The 17689-nt window shown below is 37.7% G+C and overlaps 1 protein-coding gene across 1 annotated transcript in view; it reads left to right on the forward strand.

Moving 5' to 3' along the window:
- LOC128511664 (collagen alpha-3(IX) chain-like) overlaps positions 1-17689 on the forward strand; it is a 40611-nt gene that overhangs the window by 4879 nt on the left and 18043 nt on the right. Inside the window, exons 2-9 of the mRNA XM_053484620.1 lie at positions 464-546; positions 5274-5345; positions 7013-7142; positions 9549-9945; positions 10575-10655; positions 12343-12360; positions 13275-13367; positions 15023-15058. Coding sequence (XP_053340595.1) covers positions 464-546; positions 5274-5345; positions 7013-7142; positions 9549-9945; positions 10575-10655; positions 12343-12360; positions 13275-13367; positions 15023-15058 — 910 coding nt within the window. The remainder of the gene's footprint in view (positions 1-463; positions 547-5273; positions 5346-7012; positions 7143-9548; positions 9946-10574; positions 10656-12342; positions 12361-13274; positions 13368-15022; positions 15059-17689) is intronic.

Consider the following 17689-nt stretch of genomic DNA (forward strand, 5'->3'; position numbering starts at 1 on the left):
CATGGAAGGATGGATGGATGGATGGACGGTGTGATGGATGGCTGGAGGGATCCATGCTGGATTATCAAAGACAATCACATCTTCAGAGATGAACATGAACTATAAATATAAAAGATCCAGACTCCAGATGCATTATTTGAACCCCAGTTAGCAGACCTGAGCAGTGAACAAGGACTACTAACGCTCTCCCACCCATCTCTCCTGGGTTCATGCGGTTTTCCATCTGGTGCTGGGGTTTCCTCCTGAAAGCATCAGCATGGACTTCCCCCACTTGGTGTTGGAAGCGCACTCTTCCTCCAGCTCTCCATGTGACGTCCTCTCTCATTAAGAGTTATACAGAAACAGATAGCAGTACATCAGCAGTCATATGAGCAGATATATGAACAACTGTTTAATCCAAATAACTAATGTTTCTCCTGTTATAAATACCCTTATATACATATATATACTCCTTGTTTTTCAGGAGGTGGGCGTGGCAGCGAATGATGGCGGAGTGTATGACTCGTCTTGTTCTCCTCGCCATGCTGTGTGCTCCTGCTCTCACACGTAAGTCTCAAGCTCCAGAAACATCACTGCAGCACACCGTAATCCAGTCGGCCATCTAGCAGACAGTTTATCTGTTTACAGTTATATCTAATGATGTTACAGCTTCATCATGTACTGACGGATGGAAGTTTTCGGATAAAAAGATCTTTCACTATTAATTTTCCTCACCATTTTTTCTCTCCATCTATTCACTTACATATACACCGTACACATTCATGATATTTTGTGTTTCCCTTTCCTTTTCTTTCTTTGATTTAAACCTTTCTACTCTTTCTTTCCTTCTCATCTGTCTCCAGAATGGCTTTTATTGTCCACAATATATTGATACCTGAGTGCTTATTGGTCTCTGAAGTAATTCAGTTGAAAAATAGAGAGAGAGAATAACAACATAGCTAGACTTTATTTAGGACCACTGCAAAATTGAGATTGGATAAAAATAATAAAAGATGTCCTGGGCTTCTGGTGCGAGTTTGAAAAACTCCTAAAGTTCAGAACACTCCGTAGGCGGTGGTAACTTTTGAGCAGTTAAGATGTTGAACCTCTGATCAGCCTCCCTGCCGGGCCCTTGAGCAAGGACCTTGGATAAAATATGGGTTGCCCTGTATAAGCACATCTCCTAGCATGATCGTTCCTCTTCCTTGTCATTCGGTCTTACTGCTAGTTCCAACTCCTATTACAACACTTTTCATTTTTAAATGAACCTGGAACCTTTTTGTCTACCATCAAGCGCGCAGTGTTCTTTAAAATAGGATTAAAATAGTCCTGCTGGACTCTAACACTGAGGGACAGTCGTACAGTTAGTTTCTGCTGTACAAAGCCTGAAATATTAACCCTGTACATGGCTTTAGATTCATACAGCACACAATATTCTTATAATGTGCAAGTTTCCCATCTCCTTTTTCCCCCCTTTGTGTAACCCAAAATGTGTCGACAAGAGTTAAAAGCCCAGGAAATTACATCCCATTGGTTTCAAAAGGCTCTAGCTACAGTATGTGCTATGTTCACAAATACTAACTAGCCCTAACATTAACACCGTATATCCACGGTGCTGTTCGTCCAACATGAACAAGGTTTCACTGCTATACAGTAGCAAGAAAAAGTATGTGAACCTTTTCTGCATTAATTTGCATGTGATCTAATCTTTATTTAAATCAAAGGTATTGACAAATATAATGCACCTAAAATAATAACACAAAAACAAATTCTAATCTTTCATGTCTTTATAGAGAGCAACCATAAAAACCTCATTGTGCTAGTGAAAAAAAAAGAATGTGGATCCTTGAGTTAATAACCTCAAAAAAGCTCATTGGAGTCAGGTGTTAGACTACCTGGAGTCTTGTTAGGGACATTAGTTTGGAGGTGTGGACTAGAGCTACTGTACTTCGGCTGATAAAACCACTTAACCACTAAAGCATGAAAGGGTTACAAAGTGATTTCAAAGACTTTAGAAATTCACCAGTCTACAGTTTGGGACTGTGGCTGCTCAACCCAAAAGTGGGCGCCCAGTCAAAATGACCTGAAGAGCAAAACAAAGACTTATCGGTGAGGTAAAGAAACATTCCAGAGTGACAGCCAAAGATTTGAAGGCATCATTGGGACTGGCTAACATCTGTGTTCATGAGTCTACAGTAGGTAAAACACTGAGCAAGTACTGCAGGGTGTCCTCGGCAGGACACCACAAAGGAAGCAACTGCTGACTGAAAAAGAACATCACTGCATGCCTAAAGTTTGTGAAAGAACACATTGACACAATAGCATTAACAAAATTACATTAATTATCAGTTATATACCAATAAACTGGGGACAGGATCATGGGCACTCTAGACTCACCATTTCCTGCAAGTACAAAGGCCAACCAGTCAGATCCGAGTCCACAGAAAATCACAAAAAGTCAAGGCTGTCCATGATGGAAAGGTTCCCATGGAATGCACTGGATAAACAAGTTCGATCTATAGAGCCACAACCCACATAACACAAAGTAGCCGCGAAAAAGTCTTGGGAAAAAAGGTTTTACTGCCTAAACATACAAATTAATAACTGGTTGTTTGTGTAACAACCTCAGCAGCAACCATATTTCATTTCAATTCATTCAATTTTATTTGTATAGCACTTTTAACAATTGTCATTGTCGCAAAGCAGCTTTACACAATCAAAAGAATTATTAAAATCTGTATGAAATGTGAGTGTGCATGAATCAAGATGAGCAGATTGTCCCTGGTGAGCAAGCCAAGGGCGACAGTGGCAAGGAAAAACTTCCTGAGATGGTAATAGGAAGAAACCTTGAGAGGAACCAGACTCAACAGGGAACCCATCCTCATCTGGGTGAAACAGAAAGGAGGAATTGATCTGCATTCATACTGTGTGTTAGTTGACAGGCAGTTCAGCTATAACAGTTGATGTTAATTGATGTTAATATGGAGTCCAGGTAGTTATTGGAGACAATTGCAGTCTTGAACTATTGAGCAACCGCAGCCACGTCAAGTCCTCAGAGAAACAGCTGTCAACACCAGTCGAGGCCAGAACCGTCTTTATGGTAAAGTGAAACCATCCCCAGACACCAGACGCATTCCAAAGGGAAGCGGGGCACCAGGATGGGTCAGACAGGTCCGGAGGGCAGAGGGAGTCTGGGTCACTGGCAGCTCAGGAACGACATGTGTAGCTCGACAGGGAGAGGGAAGAGAGAGAGGGAAGAGAGGAAAGAGAAAGAGCAGGAGAGAGAGCAGAAGAGGAGACATAACAGTTAGGTATGGTCACAGTCATATAATGTATAATGTAAATGTATATTAACTGTAGAGTGCAAGCAGAGACTCCGGCAGGACTAACTATAACAGCATAACTAAAAGGGAGAGCCAGAAGGAAACACAGACATGAGGGCTTCCTGAGATGTAAAGCAAACAATCACCTCACCGTCAGCAAACCTGAGTGATCAATGAGAGTGAGGAAGACAGCATCCAAACATACCAGTTCACCTAATACTCTACGTCCATGAGTCCCCCAGATCTGCTCCTTTACCCAAGACAAATTTATTTATAAAAATGCTTGATTAAATAAATAGGTTTTTAGCCTGGACACTGAGACTGTGTCTGAGTCCCGAACACTATTTGGAAGACTATTCCATAATTTCGGGGCTTTGTAAGAAAAAGCTCAGCCCCAGCTATTGTTTTCATAATACGCGGTACTGACAAGCAGCCTGCACCTTTGATCGAAGTAGGCGTCATCGTTTAGCGACAGTACATTTCTTATCTTGGCATTTCCCTTCTCAGCGGTTCCAACCACTCAGCATTCAGCATCACCAGTATACTAATCACCTGCCTGATCATCTGTCACGTGGTTCAAGCTTTAGATTTTCTTATACTGCTTTAATAATGTATAGGTCACCATGTGGCTCAAGATAAAATAAAATAAAATGAATTTGTTATTTTAAAAAATCCTCCGAAACTGCTCAGGTACAGGGACTGGACTGGAAATAAGTTCTCCAGGAAGTCTTAAGCTCTCAAGTCCTCAAGACTACATTAAAAATACAAGAAAGTCGAAAAATGCCTGGGAGAAGAATTTCATTTCTTGGCAAAATGTCCAAAAGCTGCTCTGACAGTAGCACAGGTCCAGGTTTTATTGTAATAACTTATTGTTTCTATAGAGACACTTTTGTAACATCCATGGAAGGAGCCTCCAGTTATACAGGAGGACAAAATAATTCATGTTTAGCAGTAATAATTTCTGTGTTTTACATTGTTTAATTGAAAGTGGTTCCCATTGGGTGTGTGAGCATTTTGAACAGGGGTATTATTATTATTATTATTATTATTATATACCATCAAAATGCAATACTATCTTTTTCATGAGTAAATGATTTCCATTGGAATGCAATTAGTTTATTCATCAGGAGTCAATAAGAACGGGAGCAACACATACTAAGAGATGACACCTACTGCTGTCACTTATTGCTGTTATAGTTTCAACACCTACAGAGGTGACCCTTCAAATGCACACTTTATCGGTCGCTTGTTTCCTTTCTGTCCCAGGAGGTTGCTGGTTAAATGTCGTAACATTTGCTGCTTTTTATTCTCAAACCACAAACCACTCACAGTCTGCCTGGTTGCGTAATTTAAGCCACTTTCTTCCCGGAAGTGTTTTTTTGCGGTGTGAGGAAAGTGGGTGGCCGTGCCGCAGACAACCTGGCTGGAAGTCTCACGTGATTTCTGAAGCACAGACGCCACGTCTGTGTTATGTCTGTAAAATCTGTAAGGACTCGAAGAAGAAATAAGCCAGAGTTTGATTGATAGACGTGTTTGTACACAGATAGCTTTATTTATATAAATAGTCCTGCACTCAGCAGGCAGATTAATATAGACGAAAGAGGGCTGCGATGTCTGTCAGACTAAATGAAATGCAACAAGTCTCAAAGCAATCAGTAAAGAATTGATCCATGCTCAGGGTTTTAATGAGGCAAGGCTGTAGAGCTTAAATTAACACTCTGGACTAGCATCCAGCGTAAGGAATATTCAAACACAGTATCTTTACACGTTTATAATTAATGCACTTGTTCGAATATGTCATTGTTGCTATAGTCACAGCTTATTCACAGGAACTTATACAATAAAAAACTGCTGAAAACAAGGAGGACAACTTAAATCTGCAGTATAAACACACAGAATTTGGTTTATATTTGGACGATGAGACAAGATAGAAGAACACATTGTTTATAATCTGTTCATTCTCTTCTGCAGAGCTGGATTTAAACAGACTTGATGGCGACACCGTGTGCCCACCAATGCAGAACGGACAAGATGACCTTCCAGGTAAAATCCAGTTATGGAAAGAACACATTGATCATCTAATAATACATTTTATTCTTCCCTGCAAACCCTGCTTCGCTTCTTGATCTTCTCAAAAAATATTTATAAGGCCAAAGGATAGATTACAGACCTAACCTTCACACCCATATGTCCTGGTTGAACATTCTATTCCACATTTATTTCTCCTTTAAAGATTTTCAGTAGATGTTGGATCATGTCTTTCGGGACTTCTATTCATTCATTCAGCTACAATAGCCATATTGAGCTTAGGCGCTGATGTTGGGATGTCAGGGATGCTCCAGTTCCAGTTCATCCCAAAGGTGATGGTTCAGTATGGTCCAGGTCAGTCAGGGCTCTGTGAAGGAACCCAAGTTCTTCCACTCAAACCTTAACACAACGTGTCTTCATGAGCTGGCTTTATGGATCTCACAGGTTTGCGTTTCAGTGAAAGCAAACAGCAATGCCACAGCACACAGAGACTTTATATACGTACAACTGCGCGTTTCCAAATATGTAGCAACAGTTTGGAGCAGAACCACGTCTAGGTCTGATGGTCAAGAGTGCACATACTTTCGACTATATAGTGTATTAAACTTCATCAAGTTGTCTTTTCCACCAGGAAAGATATTTTAGATATTTTCTCTCAGAATTATTCAAGCTCCTCTGGATCTTTAGTATCTCCTGGAGATCCAGAGGAGTTTAAATAATACTGAGAGAATAATAACTTCAGTACCTCCTGGATTTTCTCAGATCCTTTTACATTTTCTTTAACCTCAACCATTCCTTGATATACTCCTTCATCATCACAAATCTTCTGAATCTCCTTAACCTTCCTAACTGACTAGTTTCCTTATTCTTCTCCAGATACTTTTTCAATCCGCCTTCCCTCCTTTAACCACATATTCCTATATATCCTTTTTTATATTTGATGTTTTCCATCATCCTCATCCTCATTCTGGATATTTTATTTGAGAAAAAAAAGAAAAGTCTTTTCGTAAAGGTTCTCAACCCTTCCCCATCTTTTTATACATCTTCAGATACTTCTACAGTTCCATTTCTGCACCTCTCCTCCCCTTGTTTACCAGACCAGTGAAATCTGAAATTAATTTCGAGCTGATTCTTCAGCCATGTTCCCACAGTGACGCCTCTAAATCTTCATGTCTGAGTATCAACCCTCACACCATGAAGTACCTTTATATGATTGAAATTCTTCAAGCTTTTTACTGCCTCCATACCCCAAAACCCTCCAGTTCTGAGACTTTTATTCATTAAAGATGGAGAACTCGATGCTTTGTCATTCCAAAACATCACCAGATCTCCAACGATCCAAATAAGAGGTTGCACCATCCCATCGGCAACATGAACACTTCATGCTCAGCAAGATGTTAATTGGTTGCACTCTGTTGGTGTTCCGCAAATCTGCGCAGAGGCAAAAAACGCTAATCACTCTCACATGCGTTCACGTTGGAAAGTGTGTAAGCGGAATTTAAGGGCCTGGTTTTCAGCACAAGCACGTGCTCAGATTATTACCCTGCTCGTTAATGCTGAAATGCTCTACACTTAGCGTTCACTTATGATGAACACATAAATATCAAAATAGCACAGATCTGCAAAAGTAAGTGTGTGTGTGTGTGTGTGTGTGTGTGTGTGTGTGTGTGTGTGTGTGTTAGGCTTTGACCTGATCACACAGTTGCAGTTGGACGCCACATCGCTGAAGGGTGTGAGAAAGGTGGAAGGCTCCACGTCCAGTCAGTTGGCATACAGACTTGACCGTGAGGCTAACTTCCAGGTCCCCACCAGGTAACACACACACACACACACACACACATATATATACACAATATGAATGAATGTACTCTGTTTGGCCACCTTATTAGGTGCACCTTACACCTTATGGCTATTTCACCTTGATTGGATTATTGTACGGGTGTTCCTATTAAAGCGACCAGCATTTGTAAGTGGTGTAATGCAATGCCGCTCTGTGTGACTATATTTTTCTGTGGTGTCCTCTAGTCATGATACTCACCTCCAGCATACTATCCATACTTGTATCTGTTCAGTCCAAATCATGTAATTATAATGTATATCGGGTTAAATTCCAGACACACACACACACCTGTATACATGCACATGTGTGAAAATGCTTGGCTAGTATTCAATACAGGTGTTCCCTTATTACAGGTTACACTCAGGTGTAGCTGCTCCTCACACAGCTACTCATTCAGCTATACATAACAGTAATAATAAGTCTAATAATAACGATAACCGCTAAAACATATCCGAGCCCTTCGGCATGAGAAAGAGCGAACAGAAGCTCTAAGTCTGCACATCTGCCCGAACACATGTCTGCTGATGATTATAGAGTAAACCGCCTACCGTAAAACCCTCAGCACGTACTGCAGTACCCTGGGGTCAGCTCATTACAGGAGACCACGTCTGATCCATCAGCTGAGACGTGTAAGCTGATAGCTGTAGGGTACAATTATTTGTTAGCTACACGTTAGCCTGGTAGATCCATTGGTGCTGTAGAATTCTGGGTGACCAACCTACAGCAGCTTCTCAAATAGCATAGTAGGATGAAGGAAGCATTTCAGCAGCACCTTGAATCTGCTACCTTCTGCTACCTTACCCGGATTATCAGCGCTGAACCTATGACTGAGTAGAGCTTCTCTAAGCAGAGTGGATTGAGTATGATATTGGAAGACATTCGAACCGCAATTATTGCATCCCCTCCACCTTTGCAGCCGCTGCATGGGGACGTGCCTGGACTTAGAGAAGCAGAACTGTTATTTTGCCCTGAATTGCAGGTTTCAGGTTCTCTCTTACTACAGCGTTTTGTTCAACAGTGGAGCCATGCTACAGCAGAGCATCCAGGGCCAGGTTTGTGTGTTCGAGCCGTCCGTATGCCAACGGAATTTTGTTTCGTTGCTTAGTCTTATATTTATGCACTCATGTTAATGTGTCATTCTTTCCCTAGTAACTTTAGAATTCAACAGCTCATTTACAGGGACTTCTAATAATAATAATAATAATTTTTAACTCGCAAGTGCCATGTGGTCAACAAGTAAAGCTTTAAGAATTAAAGACAGTCAGAGGAACAGAGTAATAGTTTTCTGACAATGTCATTAGACATGGCCTTCATTTATTTTACCATCCAACAGGAGACTCCATTTTTATCGTCGTTGCCTTGATCCATTTATGAGCTAGTAAAAATCTGGCTACAGCTTTGTCCATAAACACACCCACTCCTGCAAAGACTCGGTCCTGTTAAGAAGCCCGGAGGCTGCCAAGGTTCCTATCCTGACTCGGCACATTTGGCCCCCTGGATCAGATGTTGCTTTTTTCCAGATTTAAACCCATAACACCATCCAGTGAAAGTCCCTTTGAAATGATCACGGAGGGGGAATTTGCTCCCAGGCCATGAGGCTTTGAAGATTAAAGTGCCCTGGCTTTCGATTTATCTCATTCTGCTGTATTTAATCATGTGGGTCTGGAGTCAGGAAGTGCAGAGGAACCGTGCTTTGAAATCGCAATTTTTTTATAAGACCATATCCAAAAATGTTTAATTTCTCTACAATTACAGTAATTTTTCAAGGTTTCATAAATGTTCCTTTCTCTTTTTAAGTTAAAAGTAATAATGATAAAAAAGTCACGCCATTTTTTATGTGACCAAAAAGCCACGAAGAGAAGTAGACACCTCTGTCCTAAAGATGTCAGAAAGCTTAATGTAAATATACTGCATCAATAAAACTACTAATAGAGTATTAGATAAAATGTGTTCTTAAAAGTTATTTAAGGGTTTCTATGATCATTTAAAGTTAGGATTAGGCCTTGGGGTTAGGATTAGTTTAGGTGTTAGATTTAGGGTTACTGTAGGTTAGGGCTCAGGGTTAGGACTAAGAATCAGGGTTTAGGTGTTAGGGTTATGGTAAGGATTGGATTTAGGAGCTAAGGGTTAGGGTTTAGGGTTGGGGTTACATACATACATGTAAGGTTTAGAGGTAAGGATAAGGGTTAGAAAACTCTGACTCTTAGCTCATTTTCACTCATGGCTTGTTCTGTTGTATTAATCCATCTTCATATGTTTTGCTTCTGGTCCAGTCCAGCCATGGTCTATCAGAGTGGTCTATATGTTGGATTAATGGGATTCTGGTCCATTCTGTTACTATGAAAACGTTAATGCTTGTCTGCTCTTGTTCTCCCGAGACCGACATTCCCCAGAGGCTTTCCGACAGAGTACTCGTTCATGACTACATTCCGCATGATCAAGAACACCGTGAACAAAGTGTGGAACCTGTGGCAGGTAGTGGATGAGGATGGCGTGAAGCAGGTGGGGATGCGTCTGAATGGAGACCAGCAGGCCCTTGAGTTCTTCCTCACCACCTTGGATGGAGACCTACAGACTGTCACCTTCCCCGGCCTCTCTGTCCTCTTCAACACCAAATGGCACAAAATCATGATAGCCGTAGAGAGCGAGATGGTTACACTGTACGTGGACTGCCAGCCTGTCGACCAGAAGCCTATTAAGGACAAGGGCTACGTCAGCACAGATGGAGAGACGCTCTTCGGGAGACTGGACACAGATCCCAGCAGCTCTGTGGTGGTAAGAATGCCAGTGATTAGTGAAGCTTTTCAGTAATCTTCAAACTGTTCATTGGATTGTTTGGTTTTTGCTACAAATGGATGAAGTTTTATAAATCAAAAAGGACTGAGATTTTTTTTCCTTTTGTTCTGCAATTTAGTGGTTGAATCAATCCAGATCACATTTTAAACCTTTTTTATTTTCTCCAATCAGTGTTTTTGAACCATTTTAGTTAGTTTTTCATTAATCTATCAAATAAGTGTAAGTTCCGGTGAATCTTTCAGCCCTCAAAGAGATTTCAACTTTTCTCAGTCAACAAAAATAATGTCATCGAGTCAACGAGTCATTTTGCTCAAAATCTGAGATTTCTTTCTCTTTAATTCACCAAATCAGTAGTTGAGTCCCTGAATCATTTAGGTCAGTTATTATTATACTGTAGGAGTATTCTATAACTCATCAAATTCAAAATAGTCACTGAAATGATTTAAAAAGTTTATCTTTATTATTTGCCTTACTGTATGTCCAACCAAATAATTAGATTATGAACAAGATCACAAAGTCACATAGTTTCCTTAAGTATTAGCTGTTTAATATTTTTATTTCTCAATGTTGCATGATGTATGAATCATTGTTTCGTTGTGGTGTTCTAGTTTGAGGTTCAGTGGATGCTGATTCACTGCGACCCAAAGAGACCTCAGAGAGAGAGCTGCACTGAACTTCCTGTGGCCGAGGTATCAACCATTGTAACTACATCTGACATCCTAGCTGACATCTAGCTAATAGCTAATAAGCACAGTGTTGTCCAATACATATGACATTTAAGCATCTGTTTATTCATTTTTATTACAGGATCATGCTAATGCGTAAGCCAACTTGCCTTGCGTTAGCCTTTATAAATACTGGATAAGAATGACTTTTAAAAGCCTTCTTCCTTAAACCAATGAGACACTATAGCCGTCATGATGTTAAGCTTTATATTTATAAAATAACTATTTATTTTTGCTTATTTTCTTCCCTTATTTTACCCAATTTAGCTCACTGAATTGTGGGAAATTATGAATAGGCATAAATTTTTCTGGGTCAACATGGGTGGAGCTTAGGTTTGTTTTGTAAATTCAATCATATAACATCAAAACAACCAAATGTTGACAAAGTAAACAAATCCTGTATTCGAGTAAATGTAGAGATTCTCTAGGGCAAATATTACTCAAGTATAAGTAGAAGTCCTCCATTTACTTATGTACTTGAGTAAAAGTATCAAAAAAAGCTTGTGTTCGCTCATGGTATTCTTTTTTATAATAAAAAAAACCTCTCTTCCAGTTTGTGTCACTGCTTATGACTGCATCCGCTCCTTATTTTAAACACCTGCTACATTATTAGGTGTGTCTCAAAGGAAAAGCAGGTCACGCAATTACACACTCAAAATGCAACACACTAATGTGATTAGGCAATGCAATGCCGTGCAGAAATGTACTTAACAGACTTGTGCTATAATTTGTAGCAATGTTAATGTAAAAGGTATTATAGGATAAAACTATTTAATTCAAGTACACATACTAGAAATATGTACTTTAGTACAGTAACAAAGTACCTGTGCTCAGTTACCTCCCACCTCTGATTGCAAACACATTTTATTTGACAATATTTCTACATTTTCAACCTATTAGCATAAAATAGTCTAATGTTATGTAGCTTTCTAGCAAAGTTGTTTATCACATTGTTACCTAGCTAGACATTGCACAATAATATTTAATATAATAAAGTTGAAATTACACAATAAAAATACATTTCCTGATGTTAGAAAGCTAATTAGCAAACTTTGCTCCTGGTTTTAATTGCATAAAATCACATATTATTATAAATTATTTTTTTATTATTAATATAAATCACATATTATTACAAATAGTATTACATAGATACTTATTTTAAGGGCAGTGTTAGCCATAGCATGCTTACTGGCCAACTGAGGAACTGCTAGCCAAATCTAAGCTCGCTATGATGATGTAGCTTTGTAGCTTAGCTAATACAGCAGTGATCATTTTATGCCAAGCTTTATATGTACAGTATATATTGCTGAAGATGACTAAGCTCCACCCACACTGGCTGAGCAACATTTAATACATTATATAATATAATGTTTAACAGTGTAAAAATAATGTTATATAATCCCTTTTATATAGTATTTTTGTAATTATAGCTAGTATGCAAGCGTTATGCCTTTTAAATTTTTAGCTATTGCTAGCTGTGCTAGTTCCTTAAATGCTGCACTAGTGTTAGCATTTTTAGCAGCAACATTCACATTCTTGCTTTTGCTTTGTTGTTTGTTTTCATTTTATTTTATTTATTTATTTGCTGGTGAGGTGTGCGGTGGCAGTTCTCACTAACTCTAGAATAATTCTCTCCTTTTTGCTTCTTCAGATGTATGCCAATGCTGAGGTACTTCATTTTTTGTCACTTTTTATTATTTTAAGCCAATAATCTTCTCCAATGCTTCGTTGCTTAATTGACCTTATTGCTTTCTGCTATACTTACCGGTTGCTCCAATCACATCCATGTGACAGGTAAAGAAGAAAAGAGATTTTATATAATTTTTTATGCCAAATTATTTTCAAACAGTCCATAAGAAAAAAATGTAACGCCAAGCCACAGTGGCCTTTGTACTGTAGGAAAATCTCACAGATGGGTTTTGGCTCGCTCTCAGCCCAGGTGAATTAATCAGACCTAGAGGGAAAACTTTCCAGGTGATAGCTTGGGCTTTACTCTTCGTTATGTCACAGGTGGTTCTGTTCCGACGGCCCCTCAGGAGGTTATGAGGAAGAGATTTCATTATATTACTGTAGCTATTGATTTTAAGTCCACTTCAGAGGAGAGCGAGACCAGCCAGTTGAAATAAAGAGTGAAATAAAAAACTCTGGAAAGGTTGCCTTACATGAATTTAGTCACTGATTACCTTGTAATGAAGGTAATGTAAAAACCTAAAGTGAGCGCGGCTAATTTTTGGGTAAAGTTTACATGTGCTTTAAACTCTCCCCATGCAACTTACAATACATATTGTAAAAGAATTACTTACTAAAATAGTCTAACCAACATAGTGTGTAATGCTGAAAGATATCTTCATAAGTAAAAACAAGCAGTTGCCTACAGTATGTAGTACGTACAGTTTATATGGTGCATATACATATTAATGCAAAGAATAAAAATTGATATAAAAATGATTGGATCATTTTTTTTTTTGGCCTTTTTGATACATTACAATATCTGTATTAATTAGACAAGGTGTTATATAGGGAAAAGAACATTGCTATTTGTAGAACTTCTTCATTTTTTGTTATGTTTCTTCTTCCATTCAGCCCGACCCCAAACCGATCCCTGGGCCTGCTGGACCACCAGGTCCCGCAGGACCTCGGGGACCTACTGGAGAAGACGGTCGCGATGGTAGAGATGTAAGTGTTAATTTATCAGATGTTTTTAAAAGGTCCTCTGTATGATTTTTTTTCTGGGAGTGTGCAATAGTGAGTGATCAGATGATTCAATGTGATGACTCCAAATTATCCAGATTGTTCTCATAACAAAAATATACAGAACCAATTTATCCATTTGGAAAAGCTTGGTATAACAACCCCTATATGCACGCAAGCCATTATAGTACCCACACATACTGTACGCATGTATCCACTTTCATTGCCATAGTAACACATACCTCACATTTACATATGTATCCGCATTAGTTGTCATAGTAACCACACATGTATGCATGTATCTATATATATATTTTTTTCCAGAGTAACCATGCATTTATTTACATCGGTTGTCATACTGTAGTAACCACACATTAACACATTTATCTCATTAGTTATTATAGCAACAGCACATTTACTTATGTAACTAAAATGGTTGTCAGTCAATCAAAGTTTGTTCTTTTATTATTACCATGTTTACTGTTGGAATGTTTTTATTTCACTTTATAAAAGTGAAATTATTATTTGGTCACCTTACTTCAATAAAAAAAAAAATGGAACAAATACACTAAGGAATGTTTATAATTAAAATTTTGACCAAAAAGCTTTAGCCCTAGAGGCCACATAAATATATAGACAACATGTAAGCATAGATTATGTAATGTTATAAGTAAATTATTATTATTTTTTTTTACAATATTAATTGATGTTTTTAATCAGTTTATTATCATTTTGGTTCTTGGAGTTCTGTAATAACTAAAGAATGTCAACCTTACATTAAACGTTTTTTTTTTATTCTGAAATACAAAATACAAGACAATAATGTAATAAAAATCTATTTATTTAAATAAGGCAACAGTTACACAAAAAGCCGGATATAATAACTTGATGAATATATTGCATAGTCATTTTCCCAAGTCCATTTAATTATTTCTAATAATAGCATCGCTGATGATTTAAACCAGCAACAACCTGTAACTGAGGTGTGGGCAAATGTTTGCGTTGCATTTAGACTAATATAAATTGCATTTTGTAATCCAGAAAAAAAAAATGGAAAAACTGGCTTTTATTAGCATTTATAATTATTGAATTAACAAAAAAATAAGTATATATATAGAGCATACAAGTGTTACATAAACATTTCACTGGTATAAACTGAGTCGTGAGTCATCTGAAATGGTGTTAAATATTTTTTTCCCCACTAGATCATTTCCATTGACTTAGAAGAGCAGTGCGTTTAACAGTTTCTTAAATCACATTCGCATATTCGTCACTGCTGACACATCTGCCTAGTTCTCTCTGTTGATTATCACCCTGAAGCTCGCTGTCTCCTCACCTCATACTGTACGTCACATGCACTTCTACTCAGCTCAGAAGGCCATTTTGTAATTTCTTTTTTTTTTTTTTTATACTTTGTTATTTCAGCTTGGCCCCTGGCCTCATTATCTGAATCATTGATGAGGGTTTAACAAGACAGAGGAAGTGACTTTCTGTCCTCCGCTCATTTCCCAGCAGCTCGTTAAAGACGTACAATTCCATCCATGTAGGCTCTACAGTCTGGTCGTTAGGGCTGTAGACCTGTATCGAGAATCCATGAGTCATTTTGATTGAGTTTCACATCCATTTTTATTTCTTTCCAGGGTATTCCAGGAACTCCAGGCACTCCTGGTGCAACTGTGAGTATATATACTTAAAAAAAAAAAAATAAATAAAATCCTCCAGGAATACTAGTAAATCAGGAAGACATCTTTACAGCAAGCCAGCATTAAAAAAAGATTGAGGGAAAAAAAATCAGGCTGTGTTAAAAATAGGGTGTCTAGCTTCAAATCATGCAGAAGGTGGACATGAATTTTATCTTATTTATGAAGGAATGAATAAATTATAACAAGATCAAAAATGTAAAAATTTGCTTTTCAACTGATTATGTGAGCAAAGCTCAGGTATTGGTGTATATAATACAATAAACTAAAGCAATTTGTTAGCGTTAGCTACTGTTAACCTAAACTCAGTGGGTTTAATTAATTCCTACAAGCACTTTAATACAGTATGACAGGCTCTGAACACTTACTGATTAGCACAACTTTCCAATCATGTGCTATCGCTAATCAGGATGTGATGTTAACTACAATAATAATAATAATAATAATAATAATAATATTGCAAGTTTTCAATACTTTTCAATGCTTCAAAAAGCTGAGGTAAAATACACCTGATCAGGTTATATCAAAAAGTTATTGCTAAGTAAGAACCCTCCTAGCTATAGATAACATCTTTTCAGCTTCATTTAGCATCGAGTTATTTAGTGAAAAATTGATGTACAGTCCTAGTTAACATGACAAAATGACACTAGTCTGGCAATTGTCTGATAATAGCACATATTTTTCAACTTTGTTAGCTGCAAATGCTAAAACATGACAGGCTAATAGCAGTAAATAACTGTCAAAATATTCATAGGTTGCTAGCAAAGAAACAAACACACAGGAAAGGTTGCTAGCTAGCTAATTTTCAAATTAAATCTTGTTCTTAACAAAAATTCTGACCTAGAATCTTCTTAAGGGTATATTTTTTTAATCATTTGGTTGTTAGCTAAACTGATGAACATCTTTAGTTTACGGTTAACTTACATAGCCTTTTTAGCTAAAAAAAAGTTAGCTGGTAGTTAGCTGCTTAAAAAGCTACATAATCTGTTATTTAGCGTTAGGGAGACAATTTTAGACACTATTATACAAAAGTACTGTACATTCCATCAAGTACACTGGTGACAAGGCTTTTATGGCTTCACTGGTTTTAAACTACCAACTGGACTACTGCTAAAACTTTTTTCTATAAGTATTATAGATATTATAGATATTATAGATCTTAGTGACCCAGGAAATAAAAAGCAGCATTATATCGTGGTGCTGTGTCATAAGAGACGGGTGATAGCAAAGGCAATGATAGCAAAGTTTGAAAAATTCTTATAAACGCACGTTTCAGGAAAAGGGATCCCGCGACTTGCCGCGGCTTATTATTATTATTATTAGTAGTATTGCTCCAAATTTATTATTCTTATTATTCTTATTATTATTGTAACGCACCCGCGTGTGTGTGCAAAAAGACTACAAAGATGTATGATATGTTAGCCTAAAATATTATTGTTTTATTGTGTTTATGCGCTTTAAATATACACCAAACAATAAACACTGCCTTGTGCAAAGTGAAAGTGAGTTGCGCGTGCGGCTTTTTGATCAACGCTGAACCCAAACAGAAAAAGAACATAATAATAATAATAATAATAATCATCATCATCATCATTGTGATTTTAGCTGTTTATTTCCAGCATTGAATTATTATTTAGTTATTCATAATTGAAGCTGCTCACAACGCGCACGCTTTCACCTTTAAAAAATGCAGTGTTTAATCAGCAAGTATATGTCGCTTCTCTTTATGATTGATATGATTGGCTCATATCGGGAGAATTTTTATCAAAGAAGAGATAAAAAGTAAAAGTGTGTACAAACAACATAGCACAATGCATGTGTGTAAATGGCATGTGTGTATCTCTCTGCTTGTCGTGTACGCCATACTATGTTCCAGCTTCTAGTTTGAACCCAATGATGTAACATATGCATGGTGATTCTGCATCTAAAATGCCACTTTAAATATCTATGTTAAAAATTCCCACTGTGTAAAATAAAGATCCTAAGCAGCGCCTGAATGATACCTCTGATATCTCCAGAACACTAATGGTGTCTAAATACTGTATTTAGACTGTTTGCTGCGTATCTAAGAAGTTTTTGCACTAAAAAGTAAGAAGTTTTTATTAATGCACTACATAGGGCATGGAATTACTTATACACCCTATTTAGTGAGCGAACTGAATTCAGATTTATCCTCTGTATTAAACGTAATAAAATATATGTAGAATTTCACACCATTCTCTAAATCTGCTTTGTATTGTGCACATGGAGTATAATGGGATCTTTGCCCTAAGAAGTGGATTATATGTTCTTACTGTCCTACTTAGGGTATAAAACTTCTTCTAGACTCTATCTAGGGCACTAGGATACCCAGAGACAATTAAGGATTCAGCTGTATTCTCTGTGCTTAAAGTGCACTACATAGAGCAGGTTATATTCTCTATACCCTACTTGTCCCCAAAATGAGTTAATTACTACGGTATTTTCACACCCAGGCCATTACCTGCATATGAGGTTACAATGACTGTAATTAAAAATGTTCATGTAACACCACCTCCATCCAATCAGATGACACACAGGGGCGGAGTTTTATCAGAGTGCAGGAGGAGATGAGCATGTAGATAATTG

The sequence above is a fragment of the Clarias gariepinus genome, chromosome 2, assembly GCF_024256425.1.
Source record: "Clarias gariepinus isolate MV-2021 ecotype Netherlands chromosome 2, CGAR_prim_01v2, whole genome shotgun sequence".
Lineage (NCBI taxonomy): Eukaryota > Metazoa > Chordata > Actinopteri > Siluriformes > Clariidae > Clarias > Clarias gariepinus.